The 26,007-nt window shown below is 37.3% G+C and overlaps 1 protein-coding gene and 1 non-coding gene across 3 annotated transcripts in view; one reads left to right on the forward strand and one right to left on the reverse strand.

The window, feature by feature from the left end:
• The window catches only part of LOC139970457 (protein sel-1 homolog 1-like), a 38,179-nt gene extending 12,817 nt beyond the window's left edge, over positions 1 to 25,362 (reverse strand). Inside the window, exons 1-18 of one of the 2 annotated variants that reach the window (XM_071976186.1) lie at positions 25,214 to 25,362; positions 23,319 to 23,399; positions 20,857 to 21,773; positions 20,391 to 20,814; positions 19,310 to 19,357; positions 18,143 to 18,206; positions 17,479 to 17,641; positions 15,124 to 15,237; positions 13,043 to 13,124; positions 11,878 to 12,032; positions 11,040 to 11,096; positions 10,390 to 10,458; positions 9,520 to 9,660; positions 8,507 to 8,594; positions 7,835 to 7,983; positions 6,767 to 6,932; positions 5,861 to 5,935; positions 5,220 to 5,392 (exon numbers count right to left, since the gene is read on the reverse strand). In XM_071976186.1, the coding sequence (XP_071832287.1) occupies positions 5,220 to 5,392; positions 5,861 to 5,935; positions 6,767 to 6,932; positions 7,835 to 7,983; positions 8,507 to 8,594; positions 9,520 to 9,660; positions 10,390 to 10,458; positions 11,040 to 11,096; positions 11,878 to 12,032; positions 13,043 to 13,124; positions 15,124 to 15,237; positions 17,479 to 17,641; positions 18,143 to 18,206; positions 19,310 to 19,357; positions 20,391 to 20,814; positions 20,857 to 21,773; positions 23,319 to 23,382 (2,949 nt within the window). In that variant the 5' untranslated portion in view covers positions 23,383 to 23,399; positions 25,214 to 25,362. Of the gene's footprint in view, positions 1 to 5,219; positions 5,393 to 5,860; positions 5,936 to 6,766; positions 6,933 to 7,834; positions 7,984 to 8,506; positions 8,595 to 9,519; positions 9,661 to 10,389; positions 10,459 to 11,039; positions 11,097 to 11,877; positions 12,033 to 13,042; positions 13,125 to 15,123; positions 15,238 to 17,478; positions 17,642 to 18,142; positions 18,207 to 19,309; positions 19,358 to 20,390; positions 21,774 to 23,318; positions 23,400 to 25,213 lie in introns of both variants that reach the window. The other variant, XM_071976185.1, reaches the window with a different exon arrangement.
• A 168-nt stretch (positions 25,363 to 25,530) lies between these two features.
• On the forward strand, positions 25,531 to 25,603 carry Trnav-aac (transfer RNA valine (anticodon AAC)). The gene has a single exon. It is a non-coding gene; the product is annotated as a tRNA-Val (tRNA).
• The last annotated feature ends 404 nt before the right edge of the window (positions 25,604 to 26,007 follow it).

Below are 26,007 nucleotides of genomic sequence, written 5' to 3' on the forward strand. Positions count from 1 at the left end.
GATTTCTTGAGAACACAAACTATCACATTCACTTCCATCAAGTGGAAAGCCAATTTGTTTTGTTTTTTTTATTATTTAAAAAAAAATTATAGCATGTATGATATTTAAGTACTGAACTCTTCAATTTTACTCAAATCGTATGTGGGAGGAATCTAGAGGATCGACTGTTATTATCACTTACAATTTACAGTCCTTCTTAAAACGTATTTTTGTATTGCTCATACAATATATATATATGGAGCTACAAAGCCTTCATATCAACATCACACATTGACTTATAATATGTAAGTCAAGATTGACCAACCAGCTTCGGCTTCACTCTCAACTGGGACGGAAACAACTCTGTGGAGCCGGAACCATATTTCAAGATCGGGAAAATGCCGGAATTCCGGCTGTAGCCGGAAATCTGGAATCCCTGTTGTATATACAACTAGATGATCAACACCCTGGCTAGGAATTATCCATAGAAAATGTTCCTGTTTGTGAATGATATATGTGTATCCATGTGAAATGCACAACTAAGCCTAATTACAATTACGCTTAAATTAAAATTAAGCCTAATTAATTATGATAATAGTACATCTAAACCAATCAGACGTCTGCAAATAATAACAAATCCAGATTTAATCTGTACCAAACTTTATACAAGCTACTACATTCAGTTCAAATGATTTAACCTTCTCTTCGTTGAACTAATGTGTTGAGTAATTATTTATCTGTCTGTCTGTCAGTCAGTCTGCGTGTGTGTATGGTTCTTCCTTGGTGTACTATAAAAGAGATGAACAATTCATCGGCCTACAACTTGTCTTTACTTGGTCAGACTTGATCAATTATTTCAGCGGATGGTTTTTGTTTTTCACTCCAAGACAGTTACATGAATGACAATCTTCGAGGAAAAAAACTCCTAGAAAGCAATCACAGAGTATCAGAGAAAGGAATTGTTATCAACCGCAACATGCCACTTTAAATTGCAGTGATTTGACAAACTGATCAATTCCACTAAAGCCATAATTTTTTCTTCGATATTTTTGTCTTTAATACTATTCCATTGCTTTTCTTCTCCTGTCTTTCAGATATCCTTCAAAACCTGTCCTCAGCTAGACAATATATCACAACTTTGAGTAAATAAAATGTCAACTCCAGTCAATTCATGGCCCAGAGGGCTAAAAAATGCCATGTTTGTTAAGTAATGACGACTTAATCATTTCTTGTACAGTGTTTGTGTGTGTGTTTGTGTGTGTGTTTGCCTGCGTCTATCAGTGACAGTCGCTGTACATCATCCCGAGGGTGTGAAAACATTTAACAAGAGTCGTGAGATTTACTGCCATCTTATAGATTTCGATTTCAAGCTTGATGAGAAAAGGGACAGATTTGTGCGTTGCTTAATAACAATTATTGCAAATAACGTGAATTGAAAAAAGGTGGCTTGCACTATTCTCCAAAAAAAAAGTAATTATTGACTCTTACACGGATGCGTAAATAAATAGAAGAGGCAAAATTCGGTACCGAAAACCTACGGTTTGGTTAAACTCTTCAATATTTCATAGTGATGTCTCCTGTCATACATATATCTTACGGCTCACATCACTAACCTACTTTCAATCATTCCACGTGGGTGGTACAGAATTTCAAGACCAAGCAAACCCAATTGTCAAAGTATGGAATGTACGATAGTATGGCCTACGGCTTCCACTTTATTTCGGGAACCAATGCAATTAAAGAACAGAATGTGGAGCATTTCGAAAAGCCAGGATCGATCACATCACCAGATCCTACTCTTTGAAGTCCTTCCCCCTCCCCCCCAAAAAAGTCTACATTTTTTCCTGTTTAGAAAATTATATTCAATGAAAATGAGAACACATTATTCTTTTCCTCATATTTTTTATTGACCCCAGGACCTGTTACATCCCCTCTATCTTGTTTGGACTGGACAAATGGAGAATTTGGCTCTTGCATTTTTGTTGGTCGACCGGATCTTGAAACCATTGCCTCAACTTTCAGTTTTCACCCAGTCAAATGTCACCCATTTTATTTATCCACTGAATCAGAAAACGCTGTTGTTTTCTTCTAATACTAAGGTAGACTTCCGACTGATAATTGGTTTAACAATTAAGATGGAGAAGGTTGTGGCACAATGGTTCATTGGCAATCTATTCCGATTAATGAACAACAAATAACAGCTTAAGTTACAAAAAGTTGCTTCAATCTCATCATTTTGTAACACGGCAATACCTGATGGTATTATTCACTCACATTTCTTTTTCGCAGAGGACTGTTTTGAAACAGCGCAATAGACAATTTGCTATCAGCTCCAATGTTATTTCCATACTCACTTGTTGGCACCAACAGCTGCCTACTGCTATCTATGTCAGGAACATTCAAATTGAATAATATCAGTTATTTTCAAAAGCAAAAGTTTGAAATGTGCAATTTTCCGGTCAGTTTTCTTTTGTTGGTTTGATAATCATCAAGGACAAAGGAAGACAAATCTTGAGTCATCAGTGATCATTGCCAATATTATACAGAACAGGTAGCACTATAAACACTTTACTCAAGGCAGAGTCCTATACACTGATGATACAACACCATACCATGCCACACGATGTGGTACCATGTCATATCACATCATACCATGTGGTACCATGTTCTATCACATCAAACCATGCCACACTATATGGTACCATGTTATATCAAATCATACCATGCCACACCATGTGGAACCATGTCATATCACATCATACCATGCCACACCACATGGTACCATGCCAAACCAGGTGGTACCATGTCACACCACGTGGTACCATGTCACACCATGTGGTACCGTGTCACACCATGTGGTACCGTGTCACACCATGTGGTACTATGCCACACCATGTGGTACTGTTTCACACCATGAGATACCGTGTTATACCATGTGGTACCATGCCATAACATGTGGTATCGATATCATAAGAACAAGATCTATCCAAATGCACTTCAAATTGTACTTCATTCCTATCTGTTGTATTTGTGATACACTCTAGTGTTCAGACATGGGGAAGACTTGAACCCTAAAATCAATAATTCAAATTCCAAAGAATGTGTTGTTGTGTGTTACTGCCTCATCAACATTACAATCATGTATAAAAGATTCACTTAAGATTACACAACATTTTATTACACAGATCTAACTACCCAGCTAACATATTTTTTGCTTCTCAGAAAGTATGTTTAGTTGACAATATCAAATTTAGTAAACAGTTCAAATACAGTTTAATTATAAAGGCTTGAAGGAGAGAACCTATTCAAACAAATAACCAGGATTTTCAATTCTTCTCTCTATTATATCTTGATGAAAACATGAACCCTCCTTACTTTCCTTTCCCACATTTTCAAAACTAAAACAGTTTTTTTTTAACTTGTCAACTTTCACCTTTGCTAAGATGGGGCATTAAGTTCCTTGAAATTCTAAACCACTTCAGTGCTTTACAAGATAAACCCAAAAAAAACTGCACAAAAAAAAGAAGAAAAAAAAGAAGAAGATTGAAATAAAGATAGACACAGTGGAAACTTGTTAAAAATAGACATGGAATAATCTGACATTTTTAGCTCCGGAAGGGAAACCAAATCGTGGCAGTACTGACAAGGGCAAAGAGAGGACAGAGAGAGGGCAGAGAGGGGGGGGGGCAAAGAAAGGGCAAAGAGGGACACTGTCACAGAGAAATGTTATCTTTGTACTAAAACAGAACATTTTCTGCTGCTCCTGTTTTATAGCTACTTTTCATGCCAAATTCTGTTTAAATTGCTTTTTATAATAGATAGATTTTAAGGTGTATATCATCCAACGGGACTCAGTTTAAGTGTCTGTCTGTTTGGCTGTTAACTTCACTCACAATATTACACTGAATGGACCCACCCGCAAATGGATGCACAATACCATAATTTAGTTCTATGGGCAGCTCAAAACTAAGAAGGAAAAAAAAAGGTTACCTAAAAGAAAATCTGTCAAATAACAAACTCTTTAAAAAACTTTGAATCTTGAGCAAGCTAAACAGTCAACCAAAATAATGAATACGAATCCTTATTATTAAGAAATTGATAAATTGTCAGTTTAAGATAATACGAAAATAAACACTTTGAATCACCAATGACATTCCTTAGACCCAATGATGCAAATTCAGCTTATGAGAAAAGAAAACGATCACCTGCATCAGATACGGTCTTTGTAAAATAAATGCAAGGCTAAGGCTCACCTTTTCTTCCCTCCACCACCCACCTATGCCCGAGATATTTATGAAGCAAATTCTCTCGGGCCCCGTTTGGAAGCTGAACAGTCGCACTGGTTTACTTGACTTTTCTTACTACCCCCTCAGTCCCCCACCCCCCTTCCCCCTCCATGAATGAAGAAAGTATTACTCTCCAATGAATATTCAAACATGGACACCACATACATCTGTGTGCGAATCCAGCTCGTGATTAGTTGCAAAACAGCCGTATGACTGACGAATTAATTAAAAATATAGTAACGGATGACATTGAGTCATTTTGCAATTTCGTAACAATATCTTTTTAACATCTGCACAGGGAAGACAGAAACAGAAAAAAAAAAATAGTGCAAGTCACGACACAAACAAAGAAGAGCTAAATATCGTGTATCTGTGGTACAAATCTCCTTATTAACAAGTTGCCCTATGGCAGGCAAAGACCTTTTTTTTTTTAAGCGACAAACATCCTAGAGTGGAACTAGAAATGTTCATGTGATTTGTGGAAGGCAATACGAAAGCTCTACTTTGGCTTGTTATTGCATTAAAGTCGATCCCAAAATATTTAAATCTTAAGCCTTCGGTGTAATGCATTATGCAAAAATGATAAATTATTGTTTGTAATACAAGATATCACGCTCTTCTTTTTCTTGAAGGTAGGAGGAAGGAAGGGAGAGAGGGAGGAAACAGACATTTCTTCTTCGTCTTCTTCGTATTGGAGAGGGATTACATCGGCTAAGACATTAATCAAGCTAGAGAATATTAACCGATCCGAAAGAGAACAAAAACAGAAGAAGAAAAACATTCTGACAGAAAGAGAACAATTTTAGAGCTGTATGAGATATTTACAAATTTAAATTGACTGATGATTTTAGGTTCTGTAAACTAGTGACGTGATTAATCATTCTGGATATTTCAGCTGAAAAATTAAGTAAAAAAAAGAAGATAAATATTAAACTTCAGGAAACTAGGCCTTACCTTTTTCATGCCTAATCCTCTTTCATGCATGTAGCCCAGATTAAACATAGCCTGCGCACTGTGCTGTTGTTCAAATGCCAGTCGGTAATGGAGGGCAGCCGTCTCGTAATCAACGGAAGTGCCGTAGCCGTAGTAATGATAGTCGCCCAACTTGACTCTGGCATTGGTGTAACCTAAAAAGAAAAAACAAATATGAGGAGTGGACCGGCGGATGTAATTTAGCTTGAAAAACACTGAAATCGGCACATTTAGTTTTTATCAATTAAAGCAATACTATAGAACTTTTTGAATTGGAACAAATACGTTCCACATCATCATGTGGCTACAAACTAAATCCCAAATGGATCTCACTTAAAATTGAAATAAATTGTGTTTCCATATCATCATGTCACTACAAAAATAATTCCCAACTTCAGCTCCCTTAAATTTAAAAGAAATATGTTTCCACATTATCATGTCATTACAAACTAAATCCCACATGGATGTCACTTAACTTTAATATTTGTTGTTAATAAAAGTCTATTTACTTCAAACAAAAGCACAGATTTTTTATTGATTTTTTTCTTCAGTCGGTACTTGCTTAGGTTTGCATGTCATATATTGTTTAACTGTAAACCCCCCAAAAGAAAATTATGACCAACCTTGGGCTGCTGCCCTCTGCCAATGTAGTAAGGCACGTTGGTAGGTTTCATTGAGGCCGAACATAGACGACTCTCCTGTATGAGGGAATGAAGAAGAAATTTGTAAAACAAGAAACAGCTAAAGCCAGTGTCACTTCTGAGGAATTCACTGGCATAAATACTGAATTGACTGGCATTAATACTGAATTGACTGGCATTAATACTGAATTGACTGGCATTAATACTGAATTGACTGGCATTAATAATGAATTGACTGGCATTAATAATGAATTGACTGGCATTAATAATGAATTGACTGGCATAAATACTGAATTTACTGGCATTAATAAAGAATTGACTGGCATTAATACTGAATTGACTGGCATTAATAATGAATTGACTGGCATTAATACTGAATTGACTGGCATTAATAATGAAATTGACTGGCATTAATATTGAATTCACTGGCATTACTGCTAGATTGACTGGAATTAATAATGAATTTACTGGCATTACTGCTGAATTGACTGGCATTAATACTGAATTCACTGGCATTAATACTGTTTGATGAATTCAGCTGTGGTGAAACATGGTTCCGCTTTCGTCTTAATCATTGAAAATTGCTTTGAATTGTGCGACTGTCATCCAGAGGTGGGGGTGGGGGGGGGAGGAGGAGTATCAAAAGTCTTTATAACTTGTTGTTACTCTATTACTAATCACAATGATTTTTAACAGTTGTACTTTTTTGAAATACAAAAACATTAATTAATGAAAGGAGAGAAGATGTCTTACCTCATCTTTAGTTTCCTAACTCATTTTCTGTTTTTAATCAAATACCCCCCAACTTTGATACATAGTTACATTGTGAATAGATAGTGTAGCCCGGGTTTACATAAAGCTTTCAATTAAGGAGAAGCAATGCGTTACCTTGATCAAGGATAAACGCCACATTACTCTGGGCTACCTCGTAGCCCAGCTCTGCTGCAAATGTGTACTGCATCAACGCAGACTGGATGTCACCCATCTTATAAGCGCTGTGGGCATTCATCAACATCATGGACCACGTGCCTCTCTCTGCAACATTCTTGAAAAGCTGCAAGAAGAATATAAAGAATGTCATGTTGAGGCAAGAAAGTAGGTGAAAAAAAAGTTTGAAATTGCTGGGAGTTTTGGTAAAACCACTCTAACAGTATCGACCTTAAGGTTAATCATGAATCCATCTTGTGGTAACTCTGGTCAATACCAAGAAAGTCCATTAGCTTGACTAATCAAGTTTCATTCCAAATCATAGAGAAGGTGTCAATAGTTTGAAAATATGTATTTTGTATAGGACTAAATTCTATTCCACATGGTGTCTATTTAAGTACAAATTTTTAACATTTAACTTCATCCTTCAATTATCAGTTCATTAACTTTAACCTCTTGAAAAATCTAGAAGGGATCAAGAAATCTCTTGGATCAATGTAATCATATTTTTCGGTATTAGGGCCAAAACAAGGGCCACACTGTGAATGGTCCATACTTTTTTTTTTTGTGTTAGGTGACTTACCATAGCTCAAATGCTGTTTTTTTTAAATAAATATTTTAGTGTGTGTGTGTCCAATATAAAGAATGAAGAAACATCCCTCAATTATTTCATTCTAACACTTTCCTGTTGCATTTTCAAATTTTGCACAACAACATACAACAGTCTCCCTTACTCCATCCAGGCTGACCACCACGACTTTCAGTTGGATTCCACTCATTAAAATAGATTGTGCCTTTAACACATACCACATCAGGGCCAATATTGGTGAATTATATTTCTACACAAATTGTCCGGAGTTTCATCAAACTTTCATCAAAATGTGTAAACTTTAAGTGTTCAAGTAGCGATAAAACATATTTCAGAAGTTAGATATATATACTGTACTAGGTAGAGTTAGAGTTAAAATGCAAACATGATTGAAAAATTGCCGGGTTAAATGTCTTAAGTCGTGCTGATTTATATCACACCTCTGTGGCCGTGTGGCAGGATCTCATCACACCTGTTCCGGTGGCATGCATCTGAGCGAGGTTGTAGAAGCCGAGAATGTGACCAGATTGTGACGCCAGGTTAAAATACTTCACCGCCATCTTGTAATCCCTCCGCACACCAAGACCGCCTATTGGTTTAACGGGTATATATATACATTCATTTGTGCGACTTATTAATCTTTACACATTTAAAGTTTATAAAGCAAAATTATTATTTTGCAACTGTTGAGAAAAGGGTGTCGAAGCTCATTTCGATACTGTGCATAAAAAAAACACAAACACAAACTTAAAAATTAAAAATCTTATAACTCTCACTCTGACAAGATTCATGATATCAATGGACTTCAAAAGGAAATTCAAACTGTATAAAGTGCAAATCCACCTAGTTGACATTTCATTTGAATCTCATGTCAGCTTTTTTAAATATTGTCTGTCGATCCCACAGACTTTAATGACATGCCAGAACTCTCTTCAGTTTTTCACTTACTTTTAACCATTTTCTGTCAATAAAACACAAATTGAAATGTTATGTTTGAACCTGCCGTTTGTACATTTGCATATTTTAAACAGTTTGGTTTTTAATGCTGATGCAAATCTAGTTTCCTGCTTTCAGAGATCAGAATTTATATATATATAAAAGCAAAGACGTACTATAGTACATGGTACCCAGCTGAAGTTGACCGTCCACCCAGCCTTGGTCAGCTGCTGCCTGGAAAAGCTGGAAGGCTTTAGTTAAATCCTGGAAGAAGAAGAGATTAATTAAATAATTCACATAACACAGCTCAAGTCATTAGAAACATTCAATAAACATGATGTTTTCTGGTCCTAAATTGATTTGCAAGAGGCAAACTTGTTTTGGCTTTTGATTAAAACTTCAATTTCATTAAATAATCCAGTCAATGGGACATTTAGATAGTCAAGTCCAATAGCTTTTCCCCCCCTTTTCGACTTAACAGCTGAATATCATTCCAAGTCGAATGTCACCCTTGTAGTACCTCAGAACAACTCACATGGGAAGGAATTAATGAATTCAATATAATATCCACTGGCATCCCTTAAAGTCTATCTCACACTGGGGTCCACAGTCCCCTAGAGGTTGTGAAACACTTTTGGGATCTATGAGGGCAAAGGGGTCCATCAAAACATGTGGGCTCGGTAAACATCAAACAAGTATGTCAACATAAAAATTACAGACAAATATATATGCTGTCGAAAAAGTCAGGGAAACACCTGCGAGTTCCCTTTTGTATTTCAGCCCCAATCATGATGGGCTTTAGGTCATTAATGTCCCTCATCATGTTTGTCCCTAACTAAACATTTCTTTCCATTTTCCATGGATTAACAACGATTGAGAACTTATGACCTAAGGCACCAGTGAGCATTTATTAAGTTTTGCAAGTTTGCAATGCCTACCGAGTCTTACTCAAGGACAGACTTCTGTTGATCAAACAATGACATATATCATACTAGATCATTTTTCAGAAAAGAAAAAATGATTGGTGACTTCTGGATTTTTTAACCTCACTCAGATACCATTTCACATTAGCAAATCTGAAATACAGAATGTTCTGTACATTTTTTCCGTCACTGTTTGAACTGATAATTGACTTATTCGATCTAATGGACTGTACTGTAAATGTCTGATTCTGGAGCAGCCACCGTACCTTTTCGATTCCTCTTCCATGAAGGTAGAGCATCCCCAGCCCACTCTGTCCGATGGGGTTATGCTGGTCAGCGGCCTTATTGAAGTATTTGAATGCTGTATTGTTATCTTGCTTCACCCATTCGTTTCCCTCGGCGTACATCTGAAAACGGATAAAAAAAATACCCTCTTTACAATCGTATTCCTGATAACCTTGCGAGAGCTCCAAAGATTTATCTTGATGTATGAATCAATATATAATGACCATCCTCACAATTTGCTGATTTACATTGAATGGCTTACTTATATTCTGGTTTGCAAAATCTTCATATTTAATTTTTTTATAGATGTTTGCATTGTCTGTTAATCGGCCAACTCAATGAAGATGATGATGATGATGGTAATGGTGATGGTGATGATGGTGGTGATGGTGATGATGGTGGTGATGATGGTGATGGTCGTGGTGGTGGTGATGTCAGCTCCTCGGTCTATGACTAGCTGTTAATGTCAGTTCATTGTTTGCAAAGACTTTCAACTTCATATACACAATAGTACAATAACAGACACTATCAAACACCCTTTATGTTTCTCATATTTGTAATGTATTGTCATATGTCTAACCATTGATGATCTACATCTGATTTCTGCATTGTTCTAAGAGGATCCCACCTAAAGGCTGGCCCTGTACTAAACTGGACAGAATCCAGAGACCTTGGTTAAATGACCTCTGACACCTACTTCAAGGGCAATTTCTCATAAACTGAAATTGATATTTGAAACATAACCTAGACTCAAGTGTCATTTGTTTTAAAATGGTCAAAATTCTTTTGTGTATGAATTAATTTGTTAATACGGCCAACGACCTTATATTTATATTTCTGACCGCACATACCTTTCCGAGGAAGGCTTGTGCTGTAGCATCCCCTGTCTCTGCTGCCTGAGTGAAATACTCAAACGCTCTCTGTAAATGGTAAACAATGGATGTTTAATGGTTAGCCGTCGGTCACAGATGCGGGTTCTCTTTCCACGGTTCGTGGGAAGTGATACTTCACGTCAACTTTAGCAATGATCATCTCTGAGCATTATTTGTCAAATATAGCTGAGTAATTCAACATACTTCAGATATATGTAGATCAGTGTATAGTGACATCAGAGAATATCTTAAACATATAAATATAAGGCAAAATTCTTGACAATATGCATATCTATATATAACAGCTCCAAAATATCCATTTATAACCTTTGAAAATCCATCTAAGTAGCACCAAACAATAAATTGTAAATGTCATGAATTTTAACTGAAATTATAGAATACAATATGATTAAGTGTCAACAGCAATGAAAAGGGGCTGAGGGCATAAGGTGGACTACAAGGAAAGGTACAGAAGTGGAACAGCACATAACAAAACAAAACAATAGAGTTACTGCTGGGAGTTTAACAAGGAGTGCCCATCAAACTTCATTCATCCATAAGGTAAACCCCCCTTCTCACGACCCCCCAAAAATTTAATAATTAACAATATAAACAGCTGAAAGACTCACTTGATGGTTCTGTTCTATGCCTCTTCCTCCTTGGTAATTTAATTGTCCAAGACCAACCTAAGGACCATAAAGATGTACAAGAAATTAACAGCAGCAGTTCACTATCAATAGTCCATACTTTCAGGTCATGTTACTATAGAAGATACCATTCCAACATGGTTTACCATGTCTAAAATGCAAAAAAAATTCTTCACACAGTATTGTGGGCATAGCTGAAGGAAGGAGCAACATACAAATGTGTTTTACCAAAGGAAAGCTTCATGATACTTTTGAACAAAACTTGGCTTATAAGGGTTTAGAGTAGAAGGAAACTTGAATAGAAGGAAACAGGCTTGCTGTAACATGTATCATTATTAAAGTTCTGTCCTATGTGGGTTAGCCAAAGGTAAATCTATATCACAGCAGCATGTTGATCTGTAACCATTCAAGAGTAAGGCAGCTGTTTACATTTTCAATACCACATTCAATTTCCCACAAGATTCTCTACAACACCTACTGTCATTTACTTGCATGGACCTCTTTGTAAAACTATATACTTTCTACCCAGCGTCCAATGTCTACTAAAGTACGCTTGTAATCACCCTCACTTTCTTATTGACTATAATAACTCAGCCCTGATGCTTGTATGCAATGTAGATTAGGTACAACAATGCTATGCAAGTGTATGAGGAAAAAATTCCGGCTAAAAATGAATGTTCGTACTGAAAATTTCACAGGCTTTCTGAAGATGTTTAATGATCTGTTGTGGTATCAAAGGCAGCAAACTAACGGCATAAGCCTATTTTCAGGCGCATTGATGCGAGAGAATGTTACGGTTTGATTTTATATTCCAGTCTACCTGTGCCTGCACATCTCCTTTATCCGCCAAGAACTGATAATACTGTAAAAGATCATCGTCGAGCTGTCCAGCGTTATTACCCTGATTCTCCTCCTCGTCGAATAATCTCACCCGATGGATGATCCCACCTCCAGACGGATTAACCTCGCTGGCAACTGAAGGAAGACCGAAGGAAGACCGTACAGAAAACAAGATGAATACATACTGCACAATATATATATATGTATAAAGATATATATATATATATATATATATATATATATATATAAATGAAAACGAAATGAGAAGGAAAATCCAGAACAGTGAAAAAACTTCCAGCCTCCACCGGGATTCGAACCCGGGCCGCCCACTTTGTAAGCAGACACCCTAACCAACTAGGCCATGGACGCTGATTGTATGTCCAGAGGTTCGAAACCGTTAAGGAAGGTCGTAATTTCACTGTAGGCGTTTGACACCTGTATCGAACAATACTAGTTCTGTTTTTGGTGACATATTTTGCCTTACTCTAGAGATCAAACAATATATATATATATACATATATTTATCTATAGGTATATATATATACATCTATATGTATATATATATATTTAAATCTTGTGTTTGAATAGCACAAAATGCTTGCAAAAAAGGTTAAGATAACAGTATGAAAATTTCACAATATCCTTAAAAGTTCCAAAGGAAACCACTCAAGCTACAAAATTACAATCGTGTGTGTGTGGGAATGGGGTGTTATTCTTGCTATCATTTAGTACTCATTTGTTTATTTTGTTATTTCTCCGTTCTCCGAACATTAAGTCTAGTGCTTTTCTCTGCACAGCATCTGATTTCCTGGTTTTCATGGCCAGGGCTAAAATAACTCTCTCCATATTCACCACTGACATGGTACCTTGAAATTTCATAATGCTAGTAAAATGCCAAAAGAAATAGGACTCAAAATTCCCAACTGAAAAGACTCTTTTTATTTTGTGTTTTGGAACTCTGCATTTATTTCATCTGAAAAATGCAGATGTTTTCAGCAAGGCAGAGGGCAATAAGAAGAAAACTTGAGTCAACTTTTCCTCCTTTTTAAGAACCTAAAGCCTTTCAGACATCGCAGAAATAAAAATTCTATTTTAATGCTACGACAGCAGGTAGGTGAGGAGTGATTAGTAAATGATATAGTTACCACTGCCAGCAACTTTCTTGTAGTGTGTCAGTGCGGTTTCGCAGCTCTGAGCTACTCCGATGCCTGCCCAGTAGCGGTATCCCTACAGAAACAGAACAAATTCTAGCAATAAAATTACAGAAGTGTATACAAACTTACAGATATAAATATATTTAGATTGGACATCTGAGCAAACTTTGTTAATATATACAGTAATTATTATGACCACCGCCACATCTTCAAAATCCTCTTGGTGTGGTTGTATCTCACAGTAAAATGGGCAATTATTTTTAGGGTTGAAGTAGATTTCAACCTTTGTTATTTTGAGCCTGACATTTTGATTCCAAAACAAAACCAGAGAAAAAAAAACCAGGTTAAATCGTTATTTATATAATGCTGTGTTTTCGTTTCTGTCTGCCCTAGCCAGTTGGGATAATTTTCCTTCTGCTAATACCTCTCTAAACTGTACTCCCATATCATGCTTCAATGCACTCGTATTGACATTACAAACAGTTCCTAACTCTGATCTTATATAAACATGATATTAATACTGCTCATACGGACACTACGAGTGCTCAGAGGCGGGACATGACAGTACAGTATACAAAGAATTGTCCCAACTGGGTGATCCGTCCTCTAAAGAAGGTCCTGGTAGAATTTCAAGGTCTCTAACCTTCATACAATTATCTTTTGGAGTTTGTTAGACATCTTCCCCACTCCTTATTTAGGTTTAGTTTCATGCATAATTGCCAAACAAAAGAGGCTACACAGAGCTACAAGGTATGTACAATATGCAGTAGGGCTCTGCACAACATCCTGTATTAAGTGTAAAGAATGAATGCATTAATGCAGTAATGAATTAATGCATGCTGGATCACAATTCTGCTTTATGGGTTAACGTATCATAATCTATCAAAACTCAAATCACCAACAATATTCAGCACTATACCCAAATACATATTAAATAAGTTGAAACACTTCATTGCTAGTCACTAACAGGGCTAAATCACACAATTTATTCCTACACTGTTACTGTACAGTCAGTGGAAGCCCAGCCGACAGAGCTGAAGGCGTCGGCCATATTAATTAATACAACATGTTTAATTCAGAGCTTGCATTTAGTGATCAAGTCAGTACCATTTAATCACACCTTGTGCTGATCGAGGTATCACATAATTACAAATTTGGGGATTCCAAATGCACATCAGAAGGGTACCTTCGTGTCAGAAACACGACCCGCGCTGATACATTCAGTGCAACATTTTGCAGGGACAGACAACATTAATGCATAAACCATTCTGTGTTTCACTCGGCTGAACTCCAGACATGCATATCACACCTGATTCTTATAATCAACCTATAAAAAGAACACTTTGGAGATGTCTGGGTGCACATGGGGAAAATGTAAATTTTGTGTGACAAACAAGATCCTCACCAATACCTTTGGTGTTAATTAGATGTACTTTTGTATGACTCAACTAAAGTTTACGCGCCTTTGCATTTCACACCTGATGCTCATCATCATATCAGAGAAATACATTGGTGATTCTGGGGGCACATGGGGAATAAATTTGTGCAAGAATCAAAAACCCTAGTCTACATCCTCTGTGTATATCAAAGATTGACAAAACCTCCAATTTACCAAAGACGTGAGTATTACATATTGGTATGTAGAAATTTAATACCATGGTCCATTTTTCTTCTTTTATTCATTCCACACAACCCAAGAATGCAAGACCCATTATCACCAGTTACAAACCTAAACCACTATTATTTAATCAGTGAAGATATTCTTTACACACCATACAAGGGAACACTAAACAAGGGAAAGAGCACTCTGTACATATAAGGCTTCATACAACTTGACTAATATGCAAAGGAATCCAAATTAGCACATTTAAAGTTTCAACGGCAGGACAAACTGATTTTAAGTAACGCTTATAATCATCAACCGTTGCACACTCAGACACCAGATTCATCTCTCTGTTAACATGTTATAAATCCTACTTCGCATATATTCCCTGTGAGAGAGATATTGACAAATCCAAAACGTAAAGATAAAATGCATAAATGTGACCTTTTTTTTCAGATTTCATTCTTACCAGTATCATCAGGGCAAAGTGGTCTCCCCCGAGAGCGGCAAACGTGTAGTAGACCAATGCCCGAGACTGACTGGAATTTCTACCGATTCCAGTTGCATGAAGGAAACCGAGACCCTGAGAGAAGAAACATGAATGTGAACGCCACAGGTATTGGACGACATGATCGGCTCGCTTACGGTGACGTTTAGTCAGTATTCATGTTGTACAGCAGCTGGGAGTTTCGTTAATGTGTTTTGTTTCACAACCTCTGTGTTATATAGTTTTTTAACCTCATACTTTTACGTTGAAATATTTTCAAACAAAGAAAAAAATTAATTATTTTCCCAAAAGACAGCAACTATATTTTTTACTATATTTTATCTAGCAATGGGTTGCATTAACAAAATGCTTCCTACCTTGTCAAAACATTGTCAACACACAAATGTACATTCTAAAATTTAGGTTGTTGCATTGATTTCACTATAACAGATGATGAAAAATCTCTAAAATCTTGATTTTTAAATTTCTGTGATCCATTTCTCAATGAAAAGAAATAATTCATAACATTAATTCCAAACTGGTCATAATCATTTGGGTGAATCTGGTTGAGGGTATCCATGGTTAGGTCATTTTAGAAATTTAAAAAAAACCAGACTGCTTTAAAGATGGAATATGATTCTCTTTTGATAAATAATGATCTTTATACTCCTCTTTAGAAGATATCAGTTGTGACTAACTGAAAATGTGTTATTCAGTGTCATTTAACTAAAATTAAAGTTGACTTTCTGACCTACAAGCAATGGGAGCGAAGAGTTACAAACTCTACATGATAACCTCTCAACCTACATATATCCCTCACCAGACTTCCTTGACCCTCCCACAAACTCTACATGATAACCTCTCAGCCCACATATATCCCTCACCAGACTTGTTTGACCCTCCCACAAACTCTACATGATAACCTCTCAGCCCACGTATATCCCTCACCAGACTTCCTTGACCCTCCCACAAACTCTACATGATAACCTCTCAGCCCACATATATCCCTCACCAGATTTCCTTGACCCTCCCACAAACTCTACATGATAACCTCTCAGCCCACATATATCTCTCACCAGACTTCCTTGACCCTCCCTCCCTCCCTCCCCCCTCCCTCCCCCCTCCCTCCCTCCCTCCCTCCCTCCCTCCCTCCCTCCCTCCCTCCCTCCCTCCCTCCCTCCCTCCCTCCCTCCCTCCCTCCCTCCCTCCCTCCCTCCCTCCCTCCCTCCCTCCCTCCCTCCCTCCCTCCCTCCCTCCCTCCCTCCCTCCCTCCCTCCCTCCCTCCCTCCCTCCCTCCCTCCCTCCCTCACTCCCTCACTCCACCCACCCCCCTCCCCCATTGACAGGCTTCAACAGAATGTATGAGTGTTACTTTCTTCAACTAAAGCCAAAATCTTTACTTCTTGTACTACAGTATGTACAATTCTGTATGAAATCCCTCACCAGGTTTGCCTATCAACTACAGTATGTGTATTTAATATATTGTGACAGCTTTGCCACAAATTTAAACCAAAAGCAACAAAAAAGGAAAGAAAACAAATGTAAACTGTACCCTTAATATTACACAAACAAATGCTAACCTCTGGGGCATCTTTTACACCACGACACAGTAAATTAGAGAGTTTAGAGAGTTTAAATCACAATAAAAACAAGAAAAGTTATTAGAAGATTTAAAAAAAGTTTTGTTTTCATTACACTTATATCTAGTTCCGGGAATGGTTTGTTTTCTTTCCTGTGCGTTAATACTCCAGGACGTGGTCGTTTTAACCAAACAGTTGACTCATTCTGTGCTTAAATTGTCTTCTATGATTACACTAATTTGTGAATGTGATATTTCTTTAACAAAAAGTCATATTTTATAAAGTATTGAGTATCCCCTTCCCCCTCCCTCCCTCCCTTCCTCATTCACAGGCATCAACAGAATGTACCAGTGTTACTTTATTCAGCTAAAGCCAATAGCAAAAGTGTCAAACAGCTTAAATTCTGGATCGTCGCAATATGGAATTTTCTTTAAGTTTTAGTCTCCAGCATACAAAAATTTCCACATTTTTATAATACTAGTTTTTCCTGGTTGACACATTGCAACTTTTTCAAATGCTTTTTCACTTTTGACAGTTTGGTGAACCAGGAATAAAAAAACACTGTAATGTCATGCACTTCTTAACTATGGGTTAAAGCAGAAAAATAAAATGAAGCAAACTGTATTCCTTACTGCACATGTCTACAAAAAGAGATAGGACTCATTTCTGACCACAAGTGCCATGTCGTTTCCGTCCGACGACCTACTTTAAACTGTACATTTCTTAATATCACTGTTATCAAATCTTGTCGACTTACAGTCTGTCCGCTCGGAGTACCGGCATCGCTTAGTCTGCTGAACATATCTATAGCACCGGAAATATTGATTGGAAGATGATCGCCATGAAGATATGCATATGCAACAAGTTCCATAGATTTGGTATGATTGACGTAGGCAGCATCTAAAAGTCTTTGATAACCCCTGATAGCAGAAAAAGAGAGAGAGAGTCAATAATCTGACCCCCAGGTTTTCCAAGACATTCTAAGAAGGGGGGCGGGGTGGGATAAACACAAGTTTGATAAACTTTTTCAATAACGGACAGTCCTTTGAGGGTGTCAGATGACCGTAAATGATACATGGAATAATTCAGAGTTAGCATTTTAGCATAGCAATAAGTTTTCAGTTTAATTTGTCAATACTATCTGCCGTGGACGATAAAGAAAAGAAAAGAAGTCCTAATACTTTGTTTACAGAAACGAGTACAAGTTGTGTTAACCAAGACTTCTGAAGGGTATAAACACTCGAAGGAACAGAAAGGAAGTTTGTAGTGAACAGCAAGTACAGTAGGTGGGCTGACAGACAGGGGCTGGGAAGGGATAGCGTTGCTGAAAGCTGTGTATATTAAAGGGAGTGAGGTACCAAACCTTGGGGGGGGGAGGGGATAAATTAATACAGGGAGTCTTAGTTTTCATCAGAACTTACCTCTTAACATCATCATCTAGAGTAGCATTTAGCAAAGGTTCAGCTTCTTCATAGATTAATTGACCTGTATGAGTAAGAGACAATGCCAATAGTTTGCTATTACAGTTTAATGATACCACAGTAGTATTCTAAGAATATATATATAAATCAGCACAATTCTATTCTTACTCAAAGTTTCATGGCTTAAACATGATTTCAAGAACAGAGTCTCTTGTATTTTATGACGTAACTTGAAAAACTGAAAACATTCAATGGGCAAAATATATATGTTTTTCCTTCAAACTTTGAAGGATTTTACACTCCACCAGAAGTCGTTTTGATGTCGGGCATAAACTTCAGGCTGTGGTATTTCAAATGTGAGACAAAGCCATGAAATTGATCTCAATTAACATTTTTCTAAGGCTATATAGAGCATTATGGTTTTATTCATATTCGTGTCAAAATGAAAAACTTTTAAAATCTCTTGAATAAAACATGTTTATTTACAGCTGCAGTACTTTTTCTTCTCAAAAACTACAGTTTCTAAGGAACTACACCATTGATGATTTTCATACCACAAACAAGACATGAACAATGTTGAATGATTTACCATGTCCTGCTATCCATTATTTCACAAACACAAAATGACACGCTACAGCGATGTACAGATTAATGAACACTGAGTCATTCATATTCATGTGATTGTTACTACAGCATTGGGTCATCTATAAAAATGTAAACCACTTTGGGTTTTCTCTGCAAACTTACGACTTGTGCCGATCTACGTGTCAGAGCGATAAACTTTGCTTTTGTAATATTTATAGTATATTTTTATATATATTTTTGATGATATATTTTTGTAATATTTACGACAGATTGTACAATAACCGATGTGTTGATCTTTGAAGATATCATCAGAGCCACATTGTACCCCAAAGCATACAGTACTTCCATAGCTGATGCACTTTAATGCCTGTGAACTTGCCCTATCTGGCATACAGTACATGTATTAAAGGGTTTTTTAGTTATTCACATCAAACTTGGAAGGCTAATCAGGGCTACTGAAACTGCACCTTGCTTGGGGTAGAATAAAGTAATAAATTATTCAAAAAGTGCATTACAAAAACATTGACTTGGTTGGGCCCTCAACACAATACAAGCAACTGCTTGAATTGGAAGACGACTTACCTTCTGTTTTCTCTACATTTTCTGTTCCTTGTTCTTCCGTCGATAACACTGCAAACAAAACAGAAAGAATATGAGGGATGACGTTATTCAGACAAATACAATGCAAAACATGGCTCAAATGGAGGTTGGCAAAAACTTAACAGGTCTGTAGCTGTTAGGAATCAAAAGTATCCTGGAAGGGACAGGCAAGTTGTAGGCTGAGCATGAATTAGTAAACACAACAACATCAAGGGCAGTAATGTGAAAAGTTCTTCTGCCCAGCTGATATGTACATCAGTGGTTTCATTGGTTCTGTGACCATAAGTTGCTAATATTTTAGGCACAAATTTATAGCCATTAACTATGCACTTGTTGTTTTGGGTTGCGTGGTGCAAAAATCTTCCTAAATAATTTTAAAAAAGTGAAAACAATTAAAAATGATAAATCTAATGCCACATTATGCTCACATTCTGAAGGGACAGGCAAGGGACAGGCACTAATGAAGGGACAGGCACTAATGCTCACATAATTTGGTTGCATATAAACCAAATCATGTTTAAAGTATTAACTGGAAAAGTTCTCCCAAGCAAATATACAATATCCATAGTACAGTAGCTTCTGGCTAGTATCTCAACAAAACATTGGATCCAATAATGGTCACTAATCTTAGGGCTGGACAGTTCAGTTAGTACCTCAGTTAGACCCGGGGACTTCTATTCCCAAGGTCACTGGTTGAAATCCTGTTCCTAGCTAATAATAACTTTATTTTAACCTTTTTTTATAGTTCGTTCTATACGTCATGTTACTGTTCTTTGACTGCTGTAGTGTATGTAATTTTTCCAAACCAAAATGTAATCATTAGGGAAGATATTTTTATGATACAAACTGTACATGACTTTATCATAATGAGCCTTAATTCAGTGTGGAATTACATAGTACAACTGATCTAAATATCCTGTCTTTTCAATGGATATAATTTACTCTATATTACTATCAACACTTTATATATTTTCACATCTCTCATTCCATGCCATAGGTGTGAACTGTAATACAGTGACTTATTAAGTGAAGGTACAGTAAAAACATGCATTATTAACTCTACCTGTGGGAGGTTGTTGGATAGGAGGCGGTTGTAAAACGGGAGGCTCAATCAGCTCGGGGATTTCAAGAATCTCATCATCTGCTGCATCATCTTCTTCCTCCACCTTATTTAATGTATTATGGTAGACGGTTGTTGTTTTGACCTTGTAACTGTCATCTGATGGTACCCTTTGGCCAGTCTGACCTGCCTGTTGGCCCGAGTTTGGCACGGCCTGACTTGCTGTTCCTGACTGACCGCTACCTTGGGAAGCCTGTTGCTGATGACTCTGAACAGGTGCCTGACCTGTCTGTTGTGCAGAATTGGGAGTCGCCCGATGAACAGGCTGATGATGGCCTTGTTGGCGCACTGGTTGGCCGGCATGGTGCAATTGTTGACCACTGGTATGCACTGCCTGTCCTCCCATTTGACCAGCAGATTGGTCAACCTGTTGACCTGCTTGGCCGACTGGTTGCCCAGCTTGGACAACCTGTTGACCTGTTTGGCCGACCGGTCGACCGGCTTGGTTGCCCTGCTGGCCTACCTGACCAGCCTGTTGTGCTGCTTGTTCAGTCTGTTGAGTAGTCTGGGTTCTCTGATGGGATGGTTGACCCGGCTGACTTTGTGCATGAAATTGCTGCCTTTGTTGCGCTTGTCTCATTTTCGCTTCACGCTGTAGTTCTTCTAAGGTTTCCTTCGGGGAGGGCTGCTTGGGTAAATTTGCTTTTAAATGAGACCCAGCAGCTGGCGCTGCTTGTCTGGCAGGCAAACTTGCTCCATTCAAATTTTGTTGATTACCAGACACCGGTAGTCTTTGGCCATTTTGATCTTGAGAGGCACCACTTCTGATCTGATCCGCTTGGAGCACTCTTTCAGAATATGATTCGGAAACATGTTGGGCCTCGTTCACCGTGTTCTCTTCCAAAACGTGATTTTTAACGGGATCATTTGGTAAATTTAATTTTTCACTCTTAGTCCTTTCAGAAAATACTTTTTGCTCATCATCTAGCCTTTTTTGGTCTTGAGAGGACGGTAAAGATGACGATTCTGCTGTCTCTTCGCTCCTTAAATTTTGGCTTTTTAAAGCAGTTTGATGCGTATGAGTCGGTTGGTTTATAGAATGAACTTCTTTCACAATCTGCTTATGGCTACTTTCATGTACTTCAAGTTTTTGAGGTGGTTCAGTAAGCTTTAATCCAGGACCTCTTGCCTCCTCTGACAGAGGACCTGTTTGGACACTCTGTAACTTTGCTGATTCAAGGTTAGGATTTTGTGGATTACTTTTACTTTCAACTTCCTTAGCGGAGTTTTGTATGGAAGAGTCTGCTTGTTGTTGTCCCTCATTGCTTGGAGGTACGGTACGTCCTTTAACGACGTGTGGATCTTCCGCTGACACACTCCTACCTGCTGCAGAATTAAAGTTCAAAATATGAAACGTAAACAGATATGGTATAAATCAATAAAAGACTACAAACCAAACAGAAGAACAGGACTGCTCCTCACAAACTACTGTACAGTCAAAGAGATAAACTCTTCCTACTTAGAGAGGTTACAACAGCGGTTGGAATATTTACTAATAGACATTATAAGAGATGGTTTTATGTACTCAGTGGGGCGGGGAGGATTTCATCAAAAATGTATCATGGAGACTGGGTGCTTCAATAACTAGGCCACGTTTTGAAAGGTCCGAAGTTTTGAAATGTCCGTAGTTCCGAAACGACCAACTTTCTGTTCGGCAAAACAAAGTCAGCTTTTTTGGTTGTCCTTCTCTACATCAAATTCAGATTGCAATGTGACTAAATCACTCCCAAATACAGTTTTCTTTCTTTATAAAATACATAAATGCATGTTTTGGATGACAGAGCTGTGATTGACATTAATTAAGTGGCAACTTTCAATAACTTACCACTACAGGGATATGATAAAGTTGAAATCAATCAATCAATCAATAAAAAAGATTTTTACCTGATATAAACTTTCCATGTCAAAATTTATAACTCACATTGCAAAATGAAGCAAAAAGTGGCGGTGAGATTTCTAAATGACCACTTTGATGTCATAGTTTTGGCTCTAGTTATTTTCACTTTGCATCAAACCTTTTCAAGAGACCTTTATTATGACATAAGTCATGATTGTTACAGTTAAGGTAGTTCCTATTTAGCATTGCTGACCTCTATTTATAAGACCAACGTAAAGGTTTGTTTACATATGCTGTTAGTGGCTGCTCACTTCTATTGAGTATGTGGTTACTTCACAACAACACGAGACATAACATTAAAGACAAACTTACAAAATCAGAATTTAACGTGTCGTCTGTCTTCTGTAGAAAGATAAGTTGACAATACTTCACCTAATCTTCCTTATAGAAAAGTGAAGCTTAAAGGTAGTCTGTATAGGCCCCAAATTATAGTACACTATAATTGCTTTCAAGAAGTTTTCAAAAAGTACTATCCTTCAGGTCTTTACTTGCCAAATCATTCTCAGACATTTTTAAAGAACACACAAGATGACTGAATGTCCCAGTGAGAAAAATTTCCTCCAAGGTTGTAATAAAAACAGTTTAAAAATTTTGACAAAAGGTGACTATATTTGAATATGTAGCATATTTGGGGGCAATACAACATACTTTAAATGGTCACTCATCAGTATGACCCTCAAATGTGCTAGAACTTCAGATAATTGTCACCAATGATCAAACTTCAACAAACATTTTACCGCCACTCTAACATAGCTATCCGCAATGAGAAGCTTAATTGCCTGTATTTATTCACTGCCCCTGAATGTCCATGAAAAAGTACAAGGGGCATTCTAATACCAAAATTTCCTAGAAATCAAGTCTACAAATTCTGTAAACAAACAAACAAACAACCATATTAATTAAGTTACAGTCTTCATATCAAGTGAAAATAACCATGATTATTCATCTGAAGTTTTGATCTTTGAAATTCTTACCAATGACAGCTAGCATCACAAATGATGTAACTGTCCAAGCCCCAAGTTTGGTTTTTTCTTTCATTCTGTCGCACTATCTACCTGTTGAACCAATTTGAGAAACAGAACATGTTCATGGTTACTGATTTGCTGAAAATTTCAGCGATATCATTCAGCTTACATTCCTAGTAAAGAAAGCGTACAGAAATTTGTACCGTAATGCTTCCCTTAACTAAAGGAATACTTTCCTTGCATTGATAATTCAGTTACAATACAGACCATATGGCGGCATATGGAACTTTGCATCCTGTGCTATAAGCCTAGCCTAGACATGTAGAGTAGCTGCGCTGAATGGACTGATAGATACCGTAAGTTGCAATTTAGTTGCGATGTTTGACAGTCAAGCTGTGAGGTCCTCACTTTTGAAATCAAATCTTAATCTACATCAGCCTCAATGAAAATCATTAAAATTTATATGTCTACAATGAATGAAGCAACAACTTTGTATGTTCAGTTACAGTATGTCTCTTCATGAATTATTTCACCCATTAATGAGAACCGGGCTAAACCTGTCTACAGTAAACTTTAACACACTATGTGCAAAGTTTGCTGTAACCTTATCCTTACTTTGAGCATTTTGACTCGAGACCTGGGAGAAATCATGAAATACAGTGCCACTTTAAATTTGCAACTTTCCATTCACGTCAGGGTTAATTTGCAAAGCAGGGTTCATGTGAAAAGCAATGAAAACTGATTACTTTATTTTCAATATAACTGCACATGCCCAACCAATGCCCCTAAGAAATTATGCCAGTCAATCATATTCTTGTCTGTCAATAAACAATACCACTGTTATTCATCCATTTTGCTATTCCCATTTGAACACAGAACTTAGGCATATTGTTAGTAACAGTACACCTCAAACATTCTGATATAAGGCACACTGCTTCTCAACTTCAAATCTGGTACCAGTGTGGGTACTGTTCTAAATAATGTTCCCTTAAGTCACAAAGGAAGAGGAACCCCTCACATTTATCCTCAGCTCCCATGATCCACAATATTTTGTCCTCCTTTATTCTTTCAGATAAAATATTGGAACCACAGGTAGGCTAGACAGTTTGGGATGTGCGTTAGGGTTAAGAGGACTGGATTAAAAGTATTGCATGGGAGTGAGACATGAAGCAAATGCTCTTACTTAGCCTATTAACTATCCTTAAGCAGCTGATGAACAGATTTTAATAGTATCACTGAAATTGCACAGGCAGAGAACTGACATAATGATTTTTGTGGGGGGCAGAGCAATTGCAGAATACCCTGCAACTCGCAAATCGCCTGCAACTCCTTGCCTGCAACTCCCTGCCTGCAACTCGCAATACTCTGCAACTCGCACACTTCCGGCTTTCTGAGACCTGCAATACTTTGTTTACTAATTACTAGCGTTGTATACTGTACTTCTGGTCATAATCTGTGAGATTTTAGAGTTGCGGGATATTCTGCAATTAAGCAGGGAAGGGCATACTAGGCCTAAGCCTACTTTAAACTTAAAGTCTGGTAAAAGTTAGGCTATACTGTACCATTCTAGTCTTAGGAACCCATTTACTGTACCCTCACAATCCAGTACTTAGTGTCTAGCCTCACTTAAAATTAAATCAGACCTAGGCTAGCCTAACTTACTAATACTTTTACTAGTACTAACTTAGCCTAGTAAAGGCCTTAGACTAGAGTTAAACTAACTATGATAGGCCTGACGTAAGGCCTAGCACAGAAATTAGAGGAAACTGTGAAACATGATGAAGTGAAACGGAGGACTTGCTAATATCGACAGTTTTATTGCCTGAGTGAAGCATATGAATGATAGGGATTAGGTTAGGTCTACATATCCTAAGGCTACATAAACACTCCAATTTTCTACTTGCATTTATTGTACATCAAGGTCCAGCATACAGCAGTGCTCAGGTTTGGTAACAATAATTTTAGCAATTACGTTGAACTTAAAACCTTAAACTCAGGTTAAAGATTCCGGCTGTTGATTTCATACAGACTTTCATGTCACAAAAACCGATTTGTAGCAAGTAGAAATATCATCTATGCCATTTCTGTAAAACACTTTGTAATTGGAGTACTTCTCTGCAACGTCATACTATAAACCAATCACACCCATCTACGTTTCCAATGTTATTCTAGGTATATACCAAACAAATATATATTTAAAATATGACTCTTCCTCTCAGCTGATTCCGTGGTGTAGCGGTTATCACGTCTGCCTAACACGCAGACGGTCCCCGGTTCGATCCCGGGCGGAATCAAAGCTAATTCTTTTGCGGTCTTGAGTATTACTTTTTTGGTCTGCTCCATTACGTACATTTGCATAGTTTGTTTTACTCAGTAATGTTTTCTCTTTCTTTCAGTTTATTAACAATTTCATCGTACAAGACTTGAAATAAAATACACCCAGTTACAATGTTTTCTGAGATAGTAAGTACACTGAGAGAAAGAATTAAGACGTTGCTTCTTGTTGAACACACTGTTAATTAGTTGTTTGACTTGCTTTTATACGTTGAATTTGCTTTTCTATTTATTTTCACGATGTAAACCTTGTATATACATTTATCATTTTGTAAATATATTACTGTTTTGTTCAATTGTCAATAAACTGAAAGAAATTTAACAGTCCATCTGAAGCTGAAATATTTTGCTTGCTAGATATTTC

This window comes from Apostichopus japonicus, chromosome 8 (genome assembly GCF_037975245.1).
Source record: "Apostichopus japonicus isolate 1M-3 chromosome 8, ASM3797524v1, whole genome shotgun sequence".
Taxonomy (NCBI): Eukaryota; Metazoa; Echinodermata; class Holothuroidea; order Aspidochirotida; family Stichopodidae; genus Apostichopus; species Apostichopus japonicus.